Below are 21,461 nucleotides of genomic sequence, written 5' to 3'. Positions count from 1 at the left end.
ATAAAAGTGTCCCCCGGCTGTGGCATTATCTGTCCAGCTAGTGGAGCCCGGTGCTGGTACAAAAAATACGGGGGACCCCTACTCTTTTTATCCCCCGTATTTTTTGCACCAGGACCAGGCGCAGAGCTCGGTGCTGGTTGTTAAAATACGGGGGATCCCCTGTCATTTTTTTTCCCCGTATTGTGGCAACCAGGACCGGCTCAAAGAGCCCGAGGCTGGTTATGCTTAGGAGGGGAGACCCCACGCAAATTTTTTTCGGGTTTTTTACCGTTTTTTAAACATTTTTAAAAATCGAATCAAAATCCGTCAAATCGGCCGTTTTTTGACAGCGGGACTGTCGAATTCGTTTTTTATTGAATATGTCGAATTCCGGCACCCACCTGCCGGAATTCGACGGTCGAATGGTGTCGAATTTAAAGACGGGCGAAAAAGTGCAGCAATTCGCCCGGAATGGCATATACCTGTAAATCTCTAAAAGTAATGCCATGGTTGGCAAGTGTCTATAGATTTAAAATCCCCAGGAAAATAAATTCTAAACATTTAAATGTCCCATATTGTTCTAAAAATAGTACGCAATTGTTACATCTACTAATAATGATTTTCTGGGCAGTGTGGTTGGTGTAATGGTTAGCATTCCTGCCTCACAAAATGAAATCTTGGGCTCAATTCCCACCAAGGCCCTATCTGTGCGAAGTGTGTATGTGTGTGTGTGTGTGTTTCCTTCCTTCTGCACAAACAAGGGTTCATTGGCTTCTGATAAATAAAATAGCCATGTTGTGCATCAGAATCAGCTTTATCGGCTAGGAATTTGTTTTCGGTTTACAGTGCTGCAGACACGAAGGGAACAAGTAAACAAGGGGGGGACATGTGCATTCTTCAGATAAAAGAACCACAGGAAACCGAGTGATCATTACGTGCAGAGAGATAGAGTAGAGTGACTGAGCGGTCTACCAGGGGGGCGGTTGGTCAGAAGTTCAGCAGGTGGACTGCTTGAGGTAAGATGCTTTTGAGGCTTCTGTTGGATCTGGTGGGAATGGCCCTGTATCGTCTGCCAGAAGGCAGCAGGTTGAGCGTGCCGTGGTCAGGGTGATGCGGGTCTTTAACTATCCTAGTCGCCCGTTTTTTGGCTCTAGACAGATATAGACCATGGACAGGGGGAAGGTCCGCTCCGATGATCTTCTCTGCAGACCTGACCACTTTTTGGAGCCTGTGTTTTTCTCTTACGTCCTAGAGGATGCTGGGGACTCCGTAAGGACCATGGGGTATAGACGGGCTCCGCAGGAGACATGGGCACCTAAAAGAACTTTCTAGTATGGTGTGAACTGGCTCCTCCCTCTATGCCCCTCCTCCAGGCCTCAGTTAGATCTTGTGCCCAGAGGAGATGGGGTGCATTACAGGGAGCTCTCCTGAGTTTTCTGTGAAAAGAATTTTGTTAGGTTTTTTATTTTCAGGGAGCTCTGCTGGCAACAGACTCCCTGCATCGTGGGACTGAGGGGAGAGAAGCAGACCCACTTCTTAAGAGTTTAAGGGCTCTGCTTCTTAGGCTACTGGACACCATTAGCTCCAGAGGGAGTCGGAACACAAGTCTCACCCTGGGGTTCGTCCCGGAGCCGCGCCACCATCCTCCTCACAGATGCCGGAAAAAAGAAGCCGGGTGAGTATTAGAAAAGAAAGACGACGTCAGGCGGCAGAAGACTTCAGATCTTCCTGAGGTAAGCACGCAGCAGTAAGCTGCGCGCCATTGCTCCCACATAACACACACACACATGGCACTGATGGGTGCAGGAGGGGCGCCCTGGGCAGCAATAAACCTCGTTTTGGCACAAAAGGATGTTATTAGGCTGCTGAGGCAGTAAATAAACGATTCCCGCCATTTTCAGATACAGAACCGAAGCCCGCCGCGGGAGGGGGCGGAGCTTGATCCCTCAGCACTAACCAGCGCCATTTTCTCCACAGAAGCTGCAGAGAACGCTGGCTCCCCGGACTCTCCCCTGCTGAAGAGCTCAGAGGGCTGAAAAAAGAGAGGGGGGCACATAATTGGCGCAGTGAGTGGGGGAAATAGATAGATATATATATATATCTATATCTATATCTATCTATCTATATCTATATCTATATCTATATATATATATATATATATATATAAAAATAAAAGCGCTGTCTGGGATTTCCTGGGTCAGTTTGGCGCTGGTGTGTGCTGGCATACTCTCTCTCTGTCTCTCCAAAGGGCCTTCTTTAGGGAATTGTCCCCTTATAGTTATATCCCAGTGTGTGTGGGGTGTCGGTACGTGTGTGTCGGCATGTCTGAAGCGGAAGGCTTATCCAAAGAGGAGGTGGAACAGATTAGTGGTGTGTCACAGTCGGCGGTGCCGACTCATGATTGGATGGATATGCGGCATATGTTAAATGCAAGTGTAGCTTCACTACATAAAAGGCTGGACAAAGCAGAGTCCAGGGTGTCGACAGGTGTTCAATCTACGGATGGCACTGACTCACAGGACCCGTCGGGGTCTCAGAAACGTCCCTTCTCACAAATAGGGGACACAGATACCGACACGGACTCTGATTCCAGTGTCGACTATGATGAAGCAAGATTGCACCCCAGGGTGTCAAAAAGTATTCAGTGCATGATTATTGCAATAAAAGATGTTTTACATATCACTGATGAGCCCTCTGTGCCCGACACGAGGATACACATGTTTAAGGGAAGGAAACAGGTTATGAATTTTCCTCCTTCCCATGAACTAAATGAGTTATGTGAAAAAGCAGTGCTGTAAGAAGATGGACAGAGCAGACACCTAAACCTTCAGCGACCCCAAATGAAGCCCAGAGTCCAGCCACGCTTGTAGGAAAAGTAGCAGAGGAGGAAGCTGGAAAGGAAGTAGTGATGGGGAACCCACGCCACTCACATCATGCCATGTAAGACTACCAAATACGATGGTAGTGGGCTGAAGTCCCCAACTTCCGAACCTGAAGCATGGTAGTAATCACTGCTTCCGGGATACCCTTGCGTTTTAAGATTGCAGCCTCAACTGCCAAGCTATAAACGCAGCCGCGGTTAAGTGGTGTACACGAATAAACCTGCTGAAGAAGATCCGACCCGAGCAGCAGTGGCCATGGTTCGTCCACGAGAGGCAGCAGAAGTTACTAGTATCACAAACGATGAGGCCAATCCAGAGCCACCAAGATAACTGTGGTGGACTCGCACTTGATGCGCTTGAGCACCCGCAGCAAGAGAGAAAAAGGCGGAAACAAGTACACCAGACGGTACCGCCATGGAACTATCAAAGCGTCTACTGCCTCTGCTGCAGGATCCCACATCCTGGAGCAATACCTTGGGGGCTTGTGATTCTGCTGGGAGGCTATGAGGTCTTTCTGAGGCTTTCCAGACTAGTACCACTGCACTCCAGCTCCGCAGTCTGGCATCTGTTGTCAGGACAATCCAATACCAGATACCGAAGCAGCGACCCTGTTAGATGGTCAATCTGAAGCCACCAGAACATAGATGCCGGTCAGAGGGGACAGATGCACCGGATGTTGCATCTGAAGATGAGCCCCCGACCACTGAGACAGAAGGTCCACTGAAATGGTCTGGAATGGAACATGCCAAACTGAATGGCTTTGAAGAAGGCCACCATCCTGCCCAGGAGGAGAATACAAAGGCAAACAGATTCCTTCCTTGGTCTGAGAACCATCCCGACTAGGGAGGCCAATCATTTTTTCCGGGATTCCTGGGATTGGCACTCCAGATGACATGACACACCATACAGTCGCTCTGCTGGGAGAAACAGTCATTAAGCAGGGGGTGTGGCTGAAGTGGCGTGCAGGTATGGGGCTGCGCAGCGAGACCTCTGACATGCCACACTGCTGGGCACCTCTGGGCAGCATCTGAGCTAAGTGCTGCAGGTGCTGCCCTGCATAAATAACTAAAAAGGGCATGCGCAAATCAATCCCAGGATTGGCCTACCTAATTCCAACCAATTCTTGAATCGCTTGAGCATTGTGTCCAGAATAATCCCCAGAAACTGAAGACGTTGGGACGGCACCAGGTTGGACTTCTGGAAGTTGACAATCCAGCCATGTTGGATGAGAACCTGGAGCGTCAGGGAAACATGGAGCCTTGTTGAAGAGGTTGTCCAGGGACCGGAGATGAGCAATAATCCCTACCGGAGGCCAAAGCAGAGTAATGCCTGATACGGTTCTTAGATTAGAATGTGCAGGTAAGCATACTTGATGTCCAAGAACACCAGGAATTCAGCAGCCTCCAGACCTGCAATCAACGAGCGAAGGTATTCTATCTTGAACTGGTGAAAAGTTAAAGATTTAACAATTTGAGATTCAAAATGGGCCGGACTCAACCGCCCGGCTTCAGAACCACAAACAGGTTTGAGTAAAAGCCCCGAGTTCATTGATGCACTGGGACTGAAATAAACACTTCGCAGGCGAAAGACTTGGCAAACGCCTGCTGCAACACCTTTTGCTTCTGCCTTGCAACCGGAAGACCTGTGGTGAAAAACCAAACTCGGGGAGATGAAACAAACTATCTTGTATCCATGGGAAGATTGCGAACCCAAACATCGGAACCAAACTCCCTTTAACTGAAATTGGCGAGCACCTACCGTGGGGACCCCAGGTGTGAATGAAGACCGCCTTGCCACCAGTTTGTCTGCCGGCTTGGGGTCTGGACTATGGGAAGGACTGGGTTGCCAACCCTTGGTCATTCCGCCTCAAACTGCAGAACTCTGCACCTCTGGCTGTTTTTTCAAAATCTGGTAGGGGTCAGAAAGGAGAGTCCTGAGTAGGAACAATGCGGTGTAATCACGGTTCGGAACAAGGTGGTAATCTTGCCAACAGTAGCCAGAGAAATCAACTTGCACAGTTCCAGACCAAATATATCCCCAGTGAACGAAAGTGCCTCCAAAGCATGTTTTGATTCTGCATCGGCCACCATGCCAAAAGCCATAGGGTGCGGCAAGCTGCGACTGCTTATGCCGGGATTTGGAACCTGCCTGGCCACTATCCATGGAGGCATCTCCAAGGTAAAACGCAGACTCCTGGATATGCTCGTCTAGGGGGATCAGGTCAGCTTGCGAAACATTTGACTGAAGACCCTCGACTAACTGTTCTGCCCATTTCTCAACAGCTTTATTTACCCAAGAGAAGCCTAGAGCCGGCCTGAGTAAAACTCCCACTGCCGTGTGCATGGATTTGAGGGTTGTTTCCAACAAACAGTTGCCAGACAATCTTTCAAGGTTGTGGCCCCTGGGACAGGCAACGGATCCACTGGCGGAGGTATCTCCCATTTGACTCTGTTATCTGTTGGGAAGGTGTAAAGGGAAAGAAAATACTTGGAACACAGAATATAGGTATGCTGCATATCATTTTAATCAGCAGAAGCTGTTTTTGCATCCTATTACATCACTTTGTGTCCAAGATGCATTTTCACAGAACAAATGCAAAAAACAAAACAAAAAAAAACACTCACCGCTACAGAGTCACACAGCACTCACACATTATGCGTAATGCAATGTGTAACGCACGGAGCAAAGATGTAAGAGGACACATCTGTACTTCTATGATGTCATTCATATGAAGCAGAGGACAGTTCTCTCAACACCCACGTTTCACATGTACCAGTAGTGTGCAGGATCCAAAACAAAGAAAATACACTAGCAGGAAATTGGACTGAATACCTGAACCGGAAAATTCAATGGTTCCAAGACTTGAAACAAACAGTTCTGTGAGCAGAGGCTACCAAAAGTGAGATTTTATCTATAATATAATAATCATACAGAGTTATTCAGAAGTTTCTCAGAAGGGTTTAACCAAAGCCAAATTCAGCCCAAGGCCTCCAAAACTGCAAACCATTTCTCCACAGCCTTGCTGTACTGAAGTGGAAGTGTATCACTGAGCATTCCCAGCCAGTACATAGAGTAGTCACAAAACTTTCTATATTCTTAAGTGTAAGAGGAAGAAGCATGCAAGAATGCAATAGTGGTAGTCCTAGACAATCGTGCCACTGGGGAAATCCACATTAGGTGTATTTTCCTACTTATTTAAATCCCTGTTGGGAATGAATAGGGGGTTAGTAATGGATATTTAAAAGATTTCCATTCAGACTTAGTCCATGCTTTGTCACTGTCATGGAGGATGAGTGTCTTATCTACTGCATACCATCGCATATAAGTCTTGTCCAAGAATGAGGACACATGATTAATGCCACATCATCCTTTCCTTGGGAAGAGCACTCCCAATTATACCCTCTCCATTCTAGGATAATGCAGAACATTGAGGTTTTTCATGCCTAGCACCTGACGAGTTCACCAACATTTTACCAAAAGAGGAGGAAACTCTGACCAGTGACTCAGCCAGACAAGCTTGTCTAATGGTGTTGCTAAGCAATCTGATGACCACTGGCCAAACGTACCCAAGTCTTTTGAGGCAAGAGAGGATGAGGAACGGTTCCCTATAAGCAGAAGTTACACAGCATGATGCGTGAGCTCAGGAACAGACTGTGCTAGATAAGTGGCTGCACATAAGGTGTCCGTGTCTGCTTAGACCAGTCATGTCCAAACTGCGGCCCTCCAGCTGTTGTGAAACTACATATCCCAGCATGCCCTGACACAGTTTTGCTGTCAGAGAATGCTAAAGCTGTGTCAGGGCATGCTGGGATGTGTAGTTTCTCAACAGCTGGAGGGCCACAGTTTGGACATGCCTGGCTTAGACTGACTTTTCGCACAAGTATAAAACGTTACTGCTGAAATACTTCTCCCATCTCAAACTTGGAATTACGCCCCTTCTCAGACATGAAGATTAAGGTAAGGAAAAAACAAAAATAAGACCGTACAGTAATGGCCTCTGTAATCACAGGCACAGAAAATTCAGCAATTAAAAATAGTATAGATCACCCAGATCCACTCAAAACCCTCTCCCAGTTTTATAATACTTCTCTGCAGCTGTAATACAAGAGAGGAGCTGCTGGCAATGTGTTTGGTTTGGAAGGCTTCAGTCCATGAACGAATCACTGCCAAAGACGGGTCACTATACTGCCTCCACATTACTGGCCACTACATTGTGAAGTACGCGTACAGCCCCCTTCTGGCATAACCTTGCCTACTGTAAATGTGAAATCCAGGGAACTGCAGTCTGCCACAAGAATGTAGCTTGTCATCTAGTCATGCAGGATGACTACATAGAAGAGGGACAAGATTAAACAGTCTGAATACATTTAAAGTGACAAAGTTCTAGTGAATGATTGCCCATGGTTGTGTCCTACAATTGGATGAGAAAGTAGACCCTTTGAAGTCTACATTACCCGACACATAGGTCAGTCTCAAATGATGTGTCCTAAAATAAAACCCATTCTCTGTCTAAGGAAGTACCCTCACTCCGAGCCCATTTACAGAAGAAGAATTAACAAAATAACTAATTTACTTGACTTTGGTAGCTCAGTAATTTTCAGTTAAACCACAACATCCACTCCTTGGAGTAACAACTTTACAGGTAACAAAAGAATTATAATGGTTAGGTGGATTTTAAGTTAGAAATATTACCTTGCTTTCCGTGTCTGCATCCTCAATGGTCGCCTTGTGCTTTGCAATTTCATTCATTTTGCCCAGGACACTCTATAAAACAAAACAACATGTCTGCCTTCACATTGACTTTACAGTAATATTGAAGTAAAATACTGAGAACATCTCTGGAAAACTGGTGAATTGCAAACCGCGCAGGAAGGGTGATTCTCACCCATTACAATTTTGGTGTCAATTTTCCTAGTACAGTTTAGAAAATAAAAGCAGCCATTCATGGGTTGCTATGAGAAACAGCACCTAATTACACAATCTTCATAAAGGTCCTCACAATGGTTTTGGAAAATGCTGAACATTCCATAAGACCATTATAATTTCCTTTCCTTGCAGGTGGAAACAAAGCCACAGAAAAACAAGAGCCATAAATGAATGCTGCACCTGTAGTCTGGCTTCCACCTGATCCAGCGATGCTACATCTAACATATTCACTTTAGCCTGTAAGATTTCCACCGTGTCCTGCAAAGACAGAATTCTGGATTGAATGTCTTTCTATAATTTTATTACACAAGTCACATGAATATATGTAAAATAACCTGTATTACACAACGATCAGCCATAACATTAAAACCACCGACAGGATAAGTAATTATTGATTATCCTGTTACAATGACACCACTTCAATTTGTGTGATATAGTAGGCTGCAAGTTTACATTCAGTTGAAGTTTGAAGCAGGAACATTGGGAAAGCTAAGGATCTGAGCAAGGGCCAAACTGCGATGGCTAGATGAATGGGTCAGAGCATCTCCAAAACAGCAGGTCTTGTGGGGTGTTCCCAGTATGCAGTAGTTATCATCTACCAAAAGTGGTCCAAGCAAGGGCAATGTGTAGAACCAACGAAGAAATAGTGGGCACCCAATGCTTACTGATGCATATTCTAATAGAAGGGTAGCCCATCTGGTAAGATCCCAAGAACAACTGCAGCATAAATTGCTGTAAACATTAATGCTGGCTATAAAACAATGGACTAAATGGGATCAGTAGAAATAACGGTCGGGATGCCGGCTGTCAGCATACAAACAACGGCATCCCGGCCGTCAGTATGCTGGAAGGGGGCGAGCGTTAGAAAGCCCCTTACGGGCTTGCTGCACTCACCACATGTTCGATTTCCACTCTATGGGTGTCACAGCCCCATACACAGCACGCTGCAATGCACTGTATGTGAATTCATACTGGTTGTTTTTTGTAAAGAAATATCATAGACTCTTTAATTGGGGAAGCCTTCCCAGAAATACTTTATCTACATTGGATACTATAGGGAGAGGATCTGGATTCCTCTTCTCCTTTCAAGGCAGCAAACAACACCATTTGGTCAGATTTGATTGCCCAAATGGTTAGGGCACTGGTCTTTTAACCCCTAAACCTTTTTTTCTTCACTCTACTTAAGTTAGTCTTAGGCATTGCATTAGGTGTCAGATTTTTGCTAACCTGTTACTGGTAAGTCCCATAAATTTCCTGAAATCACGCGTCTGGTGTCTATGTCGAGCCATACATCCACTCTGTGTCTGTTTTTTAGTTGTTGTTTTTTTTACCATAGTGACTATTACATTTCCTTATGGGATGTAAACAACCACTCAGATCAAAATACTTACCATTAAATTAGATCCCTGTAATCCAACAGTGAGGGGATTCTGCAACAAGAAAGGGAAGGATGGAATGGTAGTTTAATAATCGTGTAAAAAATGTCATGCATACGGCTCAGGTAGCCAATAACTTGCCTGCGTGTCCTGATCACAGCGCACTGCAGCTTCCAGCTCACCCAGTCTCTTTTCCATCTCTGCCAACTGTTATACAAGAAGAAAAACATTGGCATTTTTGTTGTCAAAACACAACACGCAGACATGTATGTTACGTAATACTAGCACCATGCATGTCACAGCACCTTTGAAGCTTGGGAAAACTTATTTTGTTCAGGACGGCAATGTAACTCATAAGTCACCAATCCACCATTGTCTTGGGCTGAACCTTTCAAAGCGCTTTTCCCTTCCGGATTCGTTTTGGTTTTAGCAACATCCAACTGAGTTAGTAAACGTCTACAAGACAGAAAAACAAACAGATCAAATAAGAGCAGCAGAGTGTTAAAGCCACAGCTTATGGGGCAGATTAGCTGCGTGCAATGGTCCGGATTCATGTGTGTAAGTAAAGCAAAAAAGCAAGCAACTGGACAAAACCATGTAGGTAGGGCATATGTAACATGTGCAGAGAGTTTAGATTTGGGTGGGGTGTGTTCAAACAAATCTAAATTGCAGCGTAAAATTAAAGCTAACATTTGACGGCTACATGCAAAAGCAGACAGTATTTATGCTGCACAGAAAAAAATACAACACCCAAATCTAAATATCTCTGAACATGTTACATCTGCCTAACCTGCAGTGCAACATGGTTTTACCCAGTTGCTTGCTTTTTTTGATTTACTTACAAACAATGTGCAGATACTGTATGCACATTTTCCTCTATTTTTTGCTTGCACTTCTATTAGATGCAAGCAAAAAAGCAATGTTTTCCTGCCTTAATAACATACAGTGTATTAGAGCAAAGGGCTGTGATGGAACCTTGCAGCAAACAATCTTCCCCAGGTCTCCCGGCGCACAAATCACCCATTTCAATATAAGTATATAAAATGTATGTGCTCACTTTGCTAGAGCTCCATCAGGATCCGTCAGGTTGATGGCAGCATCAGGGCCCAGCAACTTCTCCAGGTGATTGGATACTAACTGTTGCTTTAAAGCAGCAACTTGCTTGGCCAGCGCAACTGCAGTCAGTTTCTCCTCAGTGGCAGATTCCTTAACAGTACTCTGTACAAGTAAGAGGGAAAACAGGATTTTGGTACTCACTGTTAAATCCTTTTCTCCTAGTCCGTAGAGGATGCTGGGGACTCCAAAAGGACCATGGGGTATAGACGGGATCCGCAGGAGCTTGGGCACACTAAAAAAAGACTTAAAACTGGGTGTGAACTGGCTCCTCCCTCTATGCCCCTCCTCCAGACCTCAGTTATAGGAACTGTGCCCAGGAGAGACGGACAGTACAAGGAAAGATTTTTGTTTTAACTAAGGGCTTCCAAACTACCAGCCCACACCATAAACATACCGTACAACCGGAAGAACGCCAAACCAGATAACAGTATGCATAAAACTCCAGCAACCAGCTGCAACAAACCAATACACAACTCGTGTACAAACTAACTTAACCAGTAAAAAAACACACTGCAAGTAATAGTCCGCACTGGGACGGGCGCCCAGCATCCTCTACGGACTAGGAGAAAAGGATTTAACGGCGAGTACCAAAATCCTGTTTTCTCTTACTTCCTAGAGGATGCTGGGGACTCCAAAAGGACCATGGGGATTATACCAAAGCTCCAACGGACGACTCTGCAGCACGGACTGAGCAAACGCCAGGTCCTCATCGGCCAGGGTATCAAACTAATAGAACTTAGCAAAAGTGTTCGAACCCGACCAAGTAGCTGCTCGGCAAAGCTGTAGCGCCGAGACACCTCGGGCAGCCGCCCAAGATAAGCCCACTTTCCTGGTAGAATGGGCTTTAAACGATTTCGGCATCGGCAGTCCTACCGAAAAATGAGCCTGCTGGATCGTACTACAAATCCAGTGTGCAATAGTCTGTTTTGAAGCGGGATGACCAATCTTGTTGGCCGCATACAAAACAAACAACGCTTCAGTTTTCCTAGTAACAGCTGTCCTAGAAACATATACTTTTAACGCTCTTACAACATCCAGAGATGTTCTTCCGTAGCTACCGGAACCACAATAGGTTGGTTAATGTGAAATGAAGAAACCACCTTCGGTAGAAATTGTTGACGAGTCCTCAATTCCGCCCTATCCGAATGAAAAATCAAGTACGGGCTCTTATGCGATAAAGCTGCCAATTCCGACACTCGCCTGGCAGATGCCAGCGCCAAAAGCATAATGACCTTCCAAGTGAGAAATTTCAACTCAACCTTACGCAAAGGTTCAAACCAGGAAGACATGAGAAACCGTAAGACGGCATCGAGGTCCCATGGAGCTACAGGAGGTACAAACAGCGGATTGATATGCATCACACCCTTCACAAAGGTCTGAACCTCTGGGAGGGCAGCTAACTCTTTTTGAAAGAAAATAGACAAAGCCGAAATTTGCACTTTGATGGAACCCAATTTCAGGCCTGCATCTACGCCCGCCTGTAAAAAGTGGAGAAAACGACCCAAGTGAAAATCCTCCGCAGGAGCCTTTTTAAGCTCACACCAGGAAACATACTTCCTCCAGATACGGTGATAGTGTTTCGCCGTAACCGCTTTCCTAGCCTTAATGAGAGTTGGAATGACTTCCCTGGGAATACCCTTACGAGCTAAGATCTGGCGCTCAACCTCCATGCCGTCAAACGCAGCCGCGGTAAGTCTGGAAACACGCATGGACCCTGCAACAACAGATCCTTTCTTAGAGGAAGCGGCCAAGGATCTTCCACCAGCAAGTCCTGAAGATCCGGGTACCAGGCCCTTCTTGGCCAGTCTGGAACGACGAGAATCGCCTGAACCCTTGCTCGACGAATGATCCCCAGCACCTTTGGAATGAGAGGAAGTGGAGGGAACACATACATCGACTGGAACACCCACGGAGACACCAGGGCGTCCACTGCAGTGGCTTGTGGGTCACTTGACCTGGAAGAATACCTCGGGAGCTTCTTGTTGAGCCGAGACGCCATCATGTCTATCAACGGAATTCCCCAGAGTCTTGTCACTTCTGCAAATACCTCTTGGTGCAGAGCCCACTCTCCCGGATGGAGGTCGTGTCTGCTGAGGAAATCCGCTTCCCAGTTGTCCACCCCCGGTAGGAAAACTGCTGACAGTGCGCTGACGTGTTGTTCTGCCCATCGAAGGATCTTTGTGGCCACCGCCATTGCCGCTCTGCTCCTCGTTCCGCCTTGCCGGTTTATATGGGCCACCGCTGTGATGTTGTCTGACTGTACCAGGACCGGTCGATCCTGAAGAAGACTTCTTGCTTGGAGCAGGCCGTTGTAAATGGCTCTTAACTCGAGAATATTTATGTGGAGACCGGCTTCCTGGAGCAACCATTTTCCCTGGAAATTTCTTCCTTGGGTGACTGCGCCCCAGCCCCGGAGACTTGCATCTGTCGTCAGAAGTACCCAATCCTGGATACCGAATCGGCATCCCCCCAGGAGGTGATGAGCTTGTAGCCACCACAGGAGAGAAATTTTGGCTCTGGGAGATAGACTTATCTTCCGGTGAATGTGTAGATGAGATCCGGACCATTTGCTCAGCAAGTCCCACTGAAACACGCGGGCGTGAAATCTGCCAAATGGAATGGCTTCGTACGCCGCAACCATCTTCCCCAGAACCAGAGTACAATAATGGATCGACACAATCGTCGGCATCAGAAGTTCTCTGACCATCGTCTGCAGTTCCCGAGCCTTTTCTTCTGGAAGGAATACCTTCTGTAACTCCGTGTCCAGAATCATGCCCAGAAAAGGAAGCCGAGTGGTCGGAATCAACTGGGATTTCGGCAAATTGAGCACCCAACCGTGCTGTCGCAGTACCGATAGTGACAACTCTACACTTCTCAGCAACCGTTCCTTGGACCTCGCCCTTATCAGGAGATCGTCCAAGTATGGGATAATTGAAATCCCTTGTTTGCGAAGAAGAACCATCATTTCTGCCATGACCTTGGTGAAAATCCTCGGAGCCGTGGAAAGCCCAAACGGCAACGTCTGAAATTGGTAATGAGAATCCTGTATCGCAAACCTGAGGAAAGCCTGATGTGGAGGATATATCGCCACATGTAAGTAGGCATCCTTTATGTCGACTGACGCCATAAAATCCCCCCCCCCCCCCCCTCCAGGCTGGCAATCACCGCTCGAAGGGATTCCATCTTGAACTTGAAGACTTTCAAGTATGGATTGAGGGATTTTAGATTTAGAATTGGTCTGACCGAACCGTCCAGTTTCGGTACCACAAAGAGGCTCGAGTAGAACCCCTCCTCCCGCTGGGACGGAGGGACGGGAACAATGACCTTCTGTAGACACAATTTTTGAATCGCCGCCCGGACCACCTCCCTGTCCGGAATAACCACTGGTAATGCCGAAATGAAGAACCGGTGAGGGGGCATCTCCTGAAACTCCTGTTTATATCCTTGAGACACGATTTCTAACACCCAAGGATCCAGGTCTGATTGAATCCAGACCTGGCTGAATACCTGAAGACGGCCCCCAACCGGTCCGGACTCCCCCAGGGAAGCCCCAGCGTCATGCGGTGGACTTGGTAGCAGCCGGGGAGGACTTCTGGTCCTGTGCGCCTGAGGCTGCAGGAAGTTTTCTTCCCCGTCCTCTACCCTTTGAGGCGAGGAAAGATGAACCTTTCCCACGCCTGTATTTGTTGTGACGAAAGGACTGCATTTGTTGATGTGGTGCCTTTTTCTGTTGTGTGAGAACATAAGGAAGAAAAGAGTACTTACCCGCGGTCGAGACTAGGTCCGCCAGGCCGTCCCCAAACAAGACAGTACCTTTAAAGGGTAGAGCTTCCATAGACCTCTTGGAGTCGGCATCAGCATTCGATTGATGGATCCACAAGGCCCTCCTGGCAGATATCGACATGGCATTGATCCCAAGAGACAGACGTCCCTTGCCGCGTCCTTTAGGTAATACGCAGCGTCCTTAATATAACCGAGAGTTAGAAGGACATTATCTTTATCAAGAGTATCCATGTCACTAGCTAAATTCTCAGCCCATTTAGCAATAGCACTACTCACCCATACCGACGCCACAGCAGGTCTGAGCAATGCACCCGTATTAGCGAAAATGGACTTCAGACACGTCTCCAACTTGCGATCCGCCGGATCCTTGAGAGCTGCCGTGTCAGGAGACGGAAGCGCCACCTTCTTAGACAAACTGGATAGAGCTTTATCAACAGTTGGAGAAGTCTCCCATTTTTCCCTGTCATCAGAGGGGAAAGGATACGCCATATAAATCCTCTTGGGAATCTGCCATTTCTTATCCGGCGACTCCCAAGCCTTTTCACAAAGAGTATTCATTTCATGAGAGGGGGGAAACTTCACCTCAGGTTTCTTTCCCTTGAACAAGCAAATCCTTGTTTCCTGTACCGCAGGTTCATCAGAAATTTGCAAAACATCCTTTATAGCCACAATCATGTACTGAATACTCTTAACTAATCGTGGATGTAACACAGCCTCAGTGAAATCGACCTCGGAATCAGAGTCCGTGTCGGTATCCGTATCCCCCACTTGAGTAAAAGGCCTCTTATGGGACCCGGATGGGGTCTGTACCTGAGATAAAGCCTCCTCCATGGACTTTTTCCACACCTGCGTCTGTGACTCAGACTTATCTAACCTCTTAGATAAAGAAGCTACATTGGAATTTATTGTATTAAGGAGTGCTAGTAGATCAGGAGTCGGCTGCGTCGACAGTGCTACATCTAGCCCCGCATCCCCACCTCCCATAACCTCCTCCGGTGGATAACATTCAGGCTCCGACATGTTGACACGTAGTACCGACACACAACCCACACAGAACCGTCCCAGCAAGGTGACAGGCCCACAATGCAGCCCAGAAGAGGAGACAGAGGGAGTATGCCAGCTCACACCCCAGCACCTGTATATTGGTACACGAATATATGTACCCAGCGCTGCCTTATTATCAAAAAGACTGGTACCCCACTGCGGCTCCCCTCTGGAGATGCCCCCTTTACTTGAAATCAGCGTGGCGGTCCCGGCAGCGTCTCTCCCTCCATCTGGTGCAGGGAGAAAATGGCGCGTGTGAGCCGCGGACCAAAGCTCCGCCCCCTTCCCGGCGGCTTCGGCCCGCCAAATTCAAACTCATGTAAAATGCCGGCGGGGGTCTGTAAAAGGTGCCTCGGCACCCACAATCATATGCCGCCCTTACAAAACTTCAGTACCATGCCTCCCAGGGCGCCCCCCCCCCCAGCGCCCTGCACCCAGTGACAACAGTTGGTGAGATGTGTGTGGGAGCATGGAGCACAGCGTTACCGCTGTGCTTTACCTTCCGTCACTGAAGTCTTCTGCCGTCCTGAAGTCTTCTGATCTCTCATACTCACCCGCCTTCTGGCTTCTGTGAGGGGGTGACGGCGTGGCTCCGGGAACAAGCAGCTAGGCGCACCAAGTGATCGAACCCTCTGGAGCTAATGGTGTCCAGTAGCCGAGAAGCAGAGCCTTTAAACTCACAGAAGTAGGTCATGCTTCTCTCCCCTCACTCCCACGCTGCAGGGAGCCTGTAGCCAGCAGGGCTCCCTGAAAATAAAAAACCTAACAAAAGTCTTTTTCTAGAGAAACTCAGTAGAGCTCCCCTAAGTGTGTGTCCAGTCTCTCCTGGGCACAAAGTCTAACTGAGGTCTGGAGGAGGGGCATAGAGGGAGGAGCCAGTTCACACCCAGTTTTAAGTCTTTTTAGTGTGCCCAAGCTCCTGCGGATCCCGTCTATACCCCATGGTCCTTTTGGAGTCTCCAGCATCCTCTAGGACGTAAGAGAAATAAGCATTATACACAAGTAAGAGGGAAATCAGCATTATACACACACATGACGGATTGAGAGAAAATGCCAGCCTTATGTCTAAATTCGATCTAATCATGGTTAATGGTAATATATTTTAATTGAGGAGTGTGTAACTGTAGGATGTGTTTGGTCATCTGTATCATATAAAATATGTATTTGGCCTGTTTATAGTGCGTTAAAAGCATGTATAGCCAGCTAAGGATTTTCGTGTCCCTTTCTGGCCATCATGAAAAATGGAATAGAAATGCTGCAATCAAGGGAATGGAAACTTTTACCTGTATCTTCTCCACTTCTTGTGTCAGCTCCTGGAATTCATGCAGCAGCCGCTGATACTTCTGCTGTGGCGTTTCTTTCAGCCCCACTCCTTCCCCCAGCTACAGAGGAAACAATCATCAGGGTTTACAACCAATGAAATATGAAATAAGATAAGGAAATGCTAATACAGTACGTGATCACAACAATACACTAGCAAGTTCCATGAAACAGGTATATGTATTTATTTGATTTTCACAAAATATTTTGTAACAATCCTAAAGCATGGATAAGACATGCAGATATTGCACAGGGACACTAAGGGCTAAAACACACTACCCAGCTTTTGCCGGCTGGGAAAAAGCCGGACGGCTTTTTCCCGTGTCGGCATTGTAGTTAACAGTGTGAGGGCTAGGGTCCCTTCACACTGCACGGCCCCGGCCCGGCTGCCGGGTTGCAGCCGGGTCTCACCACTGGAAGGTCCGGCTGCCGGACGGGCGCCGGCCCGTCTTTGCAGCCAGTGAACCGTGTGTGTGTGTGTGTGTGTGTGTGTGTGTGTGTGTGTGTGTGTGTGTGTGTGAAGGGGAGCTTTCACACACAACGGTTTTTTTCCAGGCCGTGTCTGACACGGCTCAAAGCCGTCCTGTGTGACAGACTCTGCCGGTTTCTCCCAGATGGCAAAAAGCCGGACAAAGTTTGTCCGGCTTTTTGCCATCCGGGAGAAACCGGCCAGTGTGTTACAGCCCTAAGGGACGGTGCCGTGATTACTAACATCCTGTCTCGCTACAGACTAATGCCCCAGATATGTACTAACTCACTCGCAGGGACAGCGGTAACTGTGAAAGATGCCTTCTGAGAAACGAACACTGCGCACAGTGACAGATTACAGAGCTGAATGGAATCTACAGGAGAGGGATAGTATGCTCCCTCTCCTGCGAGAATTTGATATTGACATAAACCAATGGGGCCAAACTGTACGGTACATAGGGGTCAGACCATAGTCACCACTGCTAATAACGGGCACTGTAATCCGCAGCACTAATAAGCCTTTTGCAGGAGATTTCTGGCATTTGGCTATTCATACACAGTGGATATACATCAAATTATGCAGAAACTCCCATTTCTGCACAATGTTATGGGAATGGCATTAATAAAAAGCCTCTTAAGCACATAATACAGTACTATATGGAAAATAACCTAGGCAAATGGTGAAACCCTGCTATTTCCGCTCAGCATTTGACCTATTTTAGACAATCTACTTCCCATCCATCATATATGTACTGCTGATACTGACGTTGGAGGGATGCGAAAGAGATTGTAAGGATGATATTGGAAAAAACAAAACAATGCATTATCCCATTACTGTCCTTAAACTTGAAAATCTTAGTGACAAGATAGTTAAGGGTCATTCCATGTCAAGTAACCCACTGCAAAACTACCTCACCACTTACTTTTACTCTCTTATCACGTCATACTATATGAGTGCCTCAAACACACATTTTCCTTCTTTATCTCACATATTTTTTAGTTTACAACAGTTTGAAAATGGCAAAAAACCAAAGCTAATTTTCTCAGGCCAGGACTGAGATATTTGAAGAAGAGAAAAAATATTTAATTCAGAACATAACAAGCTTTAATTGGATAAACCACAAGAGTAGGTTCAAGGTCAAAGACTTGAACATTCCCCCCCCCCCAACAAACAAAACAAAAAAAACAAAAAAAAACAACAACCCAAAAACATGATTAAAAGTATTCCAAAATATGAATTTATTCTTTGATACTCTTAAATTTACATATTCATTTAATGTGTAACTACACAATATGTGCCTACATCTACCCAAAGAAATAACAGCAGAAATCCAAGTTATGCATCCAAACACTAAATATAATCTCCCGCAACATCCATATACTTACTATTTCATACTCCCCAGACTCATAACCTGTTCTCTTTGATTTGCTGATACGATCAGAAAAATCTGTGTAAGAGGACAAATTTGTCAGAAGTTATTCAATTATTCCAAACCGGAGCTCCTCCAACATTCTTAGGACAGCGTTCTTTGAGATGTCATACGGGTATAAAGGCATCAGAGTTACTGTGCAATCTCTATCAGTCAAGCCACACACTTGCGAGCACAGCAAGTTTGCAGAGATGTCATTCTAGCTGTGTCTGCTTAGTTAGAGAAGCACCTGCAAATGCACTAATTCGGGTTTTTTCGCACCCCAAATTTAATGAGAGCACTTTTATTGCAGAAAGAAAAAAAAATAGCTCATCATTTTACAGCATTTATAAAAAAAATTATATAACAGTCATTTGACCCGATTTAATGACAATTAGTTATATTATGGCCACTAATATACTTCTATAATGTTTTCCAATATTAGATTGTCATTTTTGAGGTTACAGGCACATTTCTTCACTTTTTCCTATGCTTTTGGCAGTTAGAATTTTTGCACGATTGCTGTTACCGCTGATTTGGAATAGGATAGGTGCAATAAACAGGAGCGCGCATGCTGCGATTTTTCGGGAGATAGGCGTAATAATATTAGCCGCAATCGCGTAGTCACAGCAAATTGGATAACCCTTCTAAGTATATAATGGCCACTCTTCTATTTTCTTCTCTATGTAAAATAGAAGCGCGGGCATTATTTACTTAGTAAATAATATAAAGGAAATTATTCTAAGACAAAAAGGTTTTACTTGTTAATTAAGAACTGTGTATTTCATTTTCTTTATAAATCCCACTTACATAACTTGGGGGGGATATATCAAGGCTTCGAGAAAAAAAGTGGAGAGATAGAAGGGGCAATTTAATAACGAGTGATTCTTGTCATCACTTGTTTCGAATCTTGCCAATGCTTTAACAAATTTGCTACTGTGATTTTTTAAACACATGACAGTTGGGAGCTGATTGGTTGGAGCACCATTTAAGAATAGTAACTAGTGATGAGAATAACACATTATTAAATGCCCCAAAGTACCAACCAGCTTCTAACTGTCATTTTACAGGCTGTGGGGGGAAATCAATTGTGTTTTTCCCCTGGCTGCCACTAGATGGCGGCTGATGGAGCAATTCAATTGTTGCTCAGTTCCTGAATGCATGCAGCGGGGGAGGCAAATTTCAGCTCGCAGCCTCCTGAGGTGCAAGCTGAAATGTGCGAAAACTCCATGGTTTGGGTCAAGTAAACTCCAGCTGCAAAAGTTTAGATTGATAGGTTGCTCTGCTTACCTACGTGTAGCAATCGATATTTTGCTCAATATTTAATTGAAATGTATTACACATACATATTGTTAACTAAATTAAAAAAAAAAAAAAATATATATATATATATATATATATATATATATATATATATATATATATATATATATATATATATATATATATATATATATATATATATATATATATATATATATATATATATAGCAAGAGAATGCCGCGCCACTTGTGATAACACAAACTCTCAATTAAAAAACTCCCAGTTATTTGGGCGTCAGCTGCCCCCTAAGAAAACGGCAATGGTATGTTGCCGCAAAACAAAGGATAGGGATACCGGATAGGGGTATGAGCGACCTAAGGTGTTTGTATGTTGCCAAGTATAATAAATATAAAAAGATATATGAGATTTATAAACATATATTATCAATTTATTTCACAACATTAGGAATGAATTTAAAGTGCAATGTAAATGAGAGAGACAAAAAATATTAATTAAAAGTTAAAAAACAGTCTCTTACATAAAATATGGTTCTAAAAAGACAGTTCTTTTAAAAAAAAAAAGGGAATGGGCATATGTGCAAATAAGCTCATTTAAAAAGTGGAGTAATAGCATATATAATCTTAACTGATATAGCATGAGGTCTCTGGGTGAAGGTCCAACGCGTTTCGTCTCCAAGACTTCTTCACTACCCCATGAAGAAGTCTTGGAGACGAAACGCGTTGGCCCTTCACCCAGAGACTTCCTGCTATATCAGTTAAGATTATATATGCTATTACTCCACTTTTTAAATGAGCTTATTTGCACAGGCAATTTGCACTTTAATTGAGGATCTAACATATGCCCATTCCCTTTTTTTTTAAAAGAACTGTCTTTTTAGAACCATATTTTATGTAAGAGACTCTCTCTTTTTTAACTTTTAATTAATATTTTTTGTCTCTCTCATTTACATTGCACTTTAAATTCATTCCTAATGTTGTGAAATAAATTGATAATATATGTTTATACATCTCATATATCTTTTTATATTTATTATACCTGGCAACATACAAAGACCTTAGGTCGCTCATACCCCTATCCGGTATATTATATATATATATATATATATATATATATATATATATATATATATATATATATATATATATATATATATATATATATATATATATATATATTAATAATAATAATAAATAATAATAATGTTCTATACCTAGTATAACCATATAATAGTGTAACGGTCTCTAGCATCTACAGATTAGTCACATGCAGGAAAAAGTTATAGTCGCATCTCATACCCCTTAGCAGAGGTAAACAATGGTCAAGTAAGAACACTTAATTCTGCCTATGCAAGACAAGACAGTACGTACTTGTCCTCATACACATAGGGGGGAATTCAATTAGCTACAGTAATTTACCATGGGCTAACTGATCCCCCCAGGGCTATCCAATTAGCACCGAATGCAGCCTGCCAGTAGCTCTTATCAGGGATTTTTGGGGGGATCTCAGGAGACTCCAAAAAATATTGCTATTAAGCAGACGGTTTTCATGACTTTTGCAGTGACACAAGTCCATGACCTTATCATCGAGTCTGGTGTTAACGCACAGAAACAGAAAATTTAACACACGGAAGAAACAGGCTGTAACTGGATGGCCCAAAGCTAAAAAAAAGGATTTTGGTACTTACCAGGTAAATCCTTTTCTTTGAATCCATAGGGGGCACTGGAGTACTCTTGGGGATATGGACGGCTTAGCAGAAACAAAGGCACTGAATATTTAAATTTAGAACTCTCCACCCCTCCATATCCCAGAGTACCTCAGTGTACGACCTCAGTGTTTTTTACTGAGCGAACAGGAACTATAGAGAGGTTGACAA

At 44.8% G+C, this 21,461-nt stretch overlaps 1 protein-coding gene across 1 annotated transcript in view; it reads right to left on the bottom strand.

Annotated features, from left to right (window-relative positions):
- The window catches only part of DCTN2 (dynactin subunit 2), a 141,185-nt gene that overhangs the window by 63,416 nt on the left and 56,308 nt on the right, over nt 1–21,461 (bottom strand). The window contains exons 4-11 of the mRNA XM_063952351.1: nt 18,281–18,342; nt 16,390–16,488; nt 10,221–10,381; nt 9,469–9,619; nt 9,305–9,370; nt 9,179–9,217; nt 7,968–8,045; nt 7,554–7,625 (exon numbers count right to left, since the gene is read on the bottom strand). Coding sequence (XP_063808421.1) covers nt 7,554–7,625; nt 7,968–8,045; nt 9,179–9,217; nt 9,305–9,370; nt 9,469–9,619; nt 10,221–10,381; nt 16,390–16,488; nt 18,281–18,342 — 728 coding nt within the window. The remainder of the gene's footprint in view (nt 1–7,553; nt 7,626–7,967; nt 8,046–9,178; nt 9,218–9,304; nt 9,371–9,468; nt 9,620–10,220; nt 10,382–16,389; nt 16,489–18,280; nt 18,343–21,461) is intronic.

Source organism: Pseudophryne corroboree, chromosome 2 (genome assembly GCF_028390025.1).
Source record: "Pseudophryne corroboree isolate aPseCor3 chromosome 2, aPseCor3.hap2, whole genome shotgun sequence".
NCBI lineage: Eukaryota > Metazoa > Chordata > Amphibia > Anura > Myobatrachidae > Pseudophryne > Pseudophryne corroboree.
This window is presented reverse-complemented; position numbering and strand designations above follow the sequence as displayed.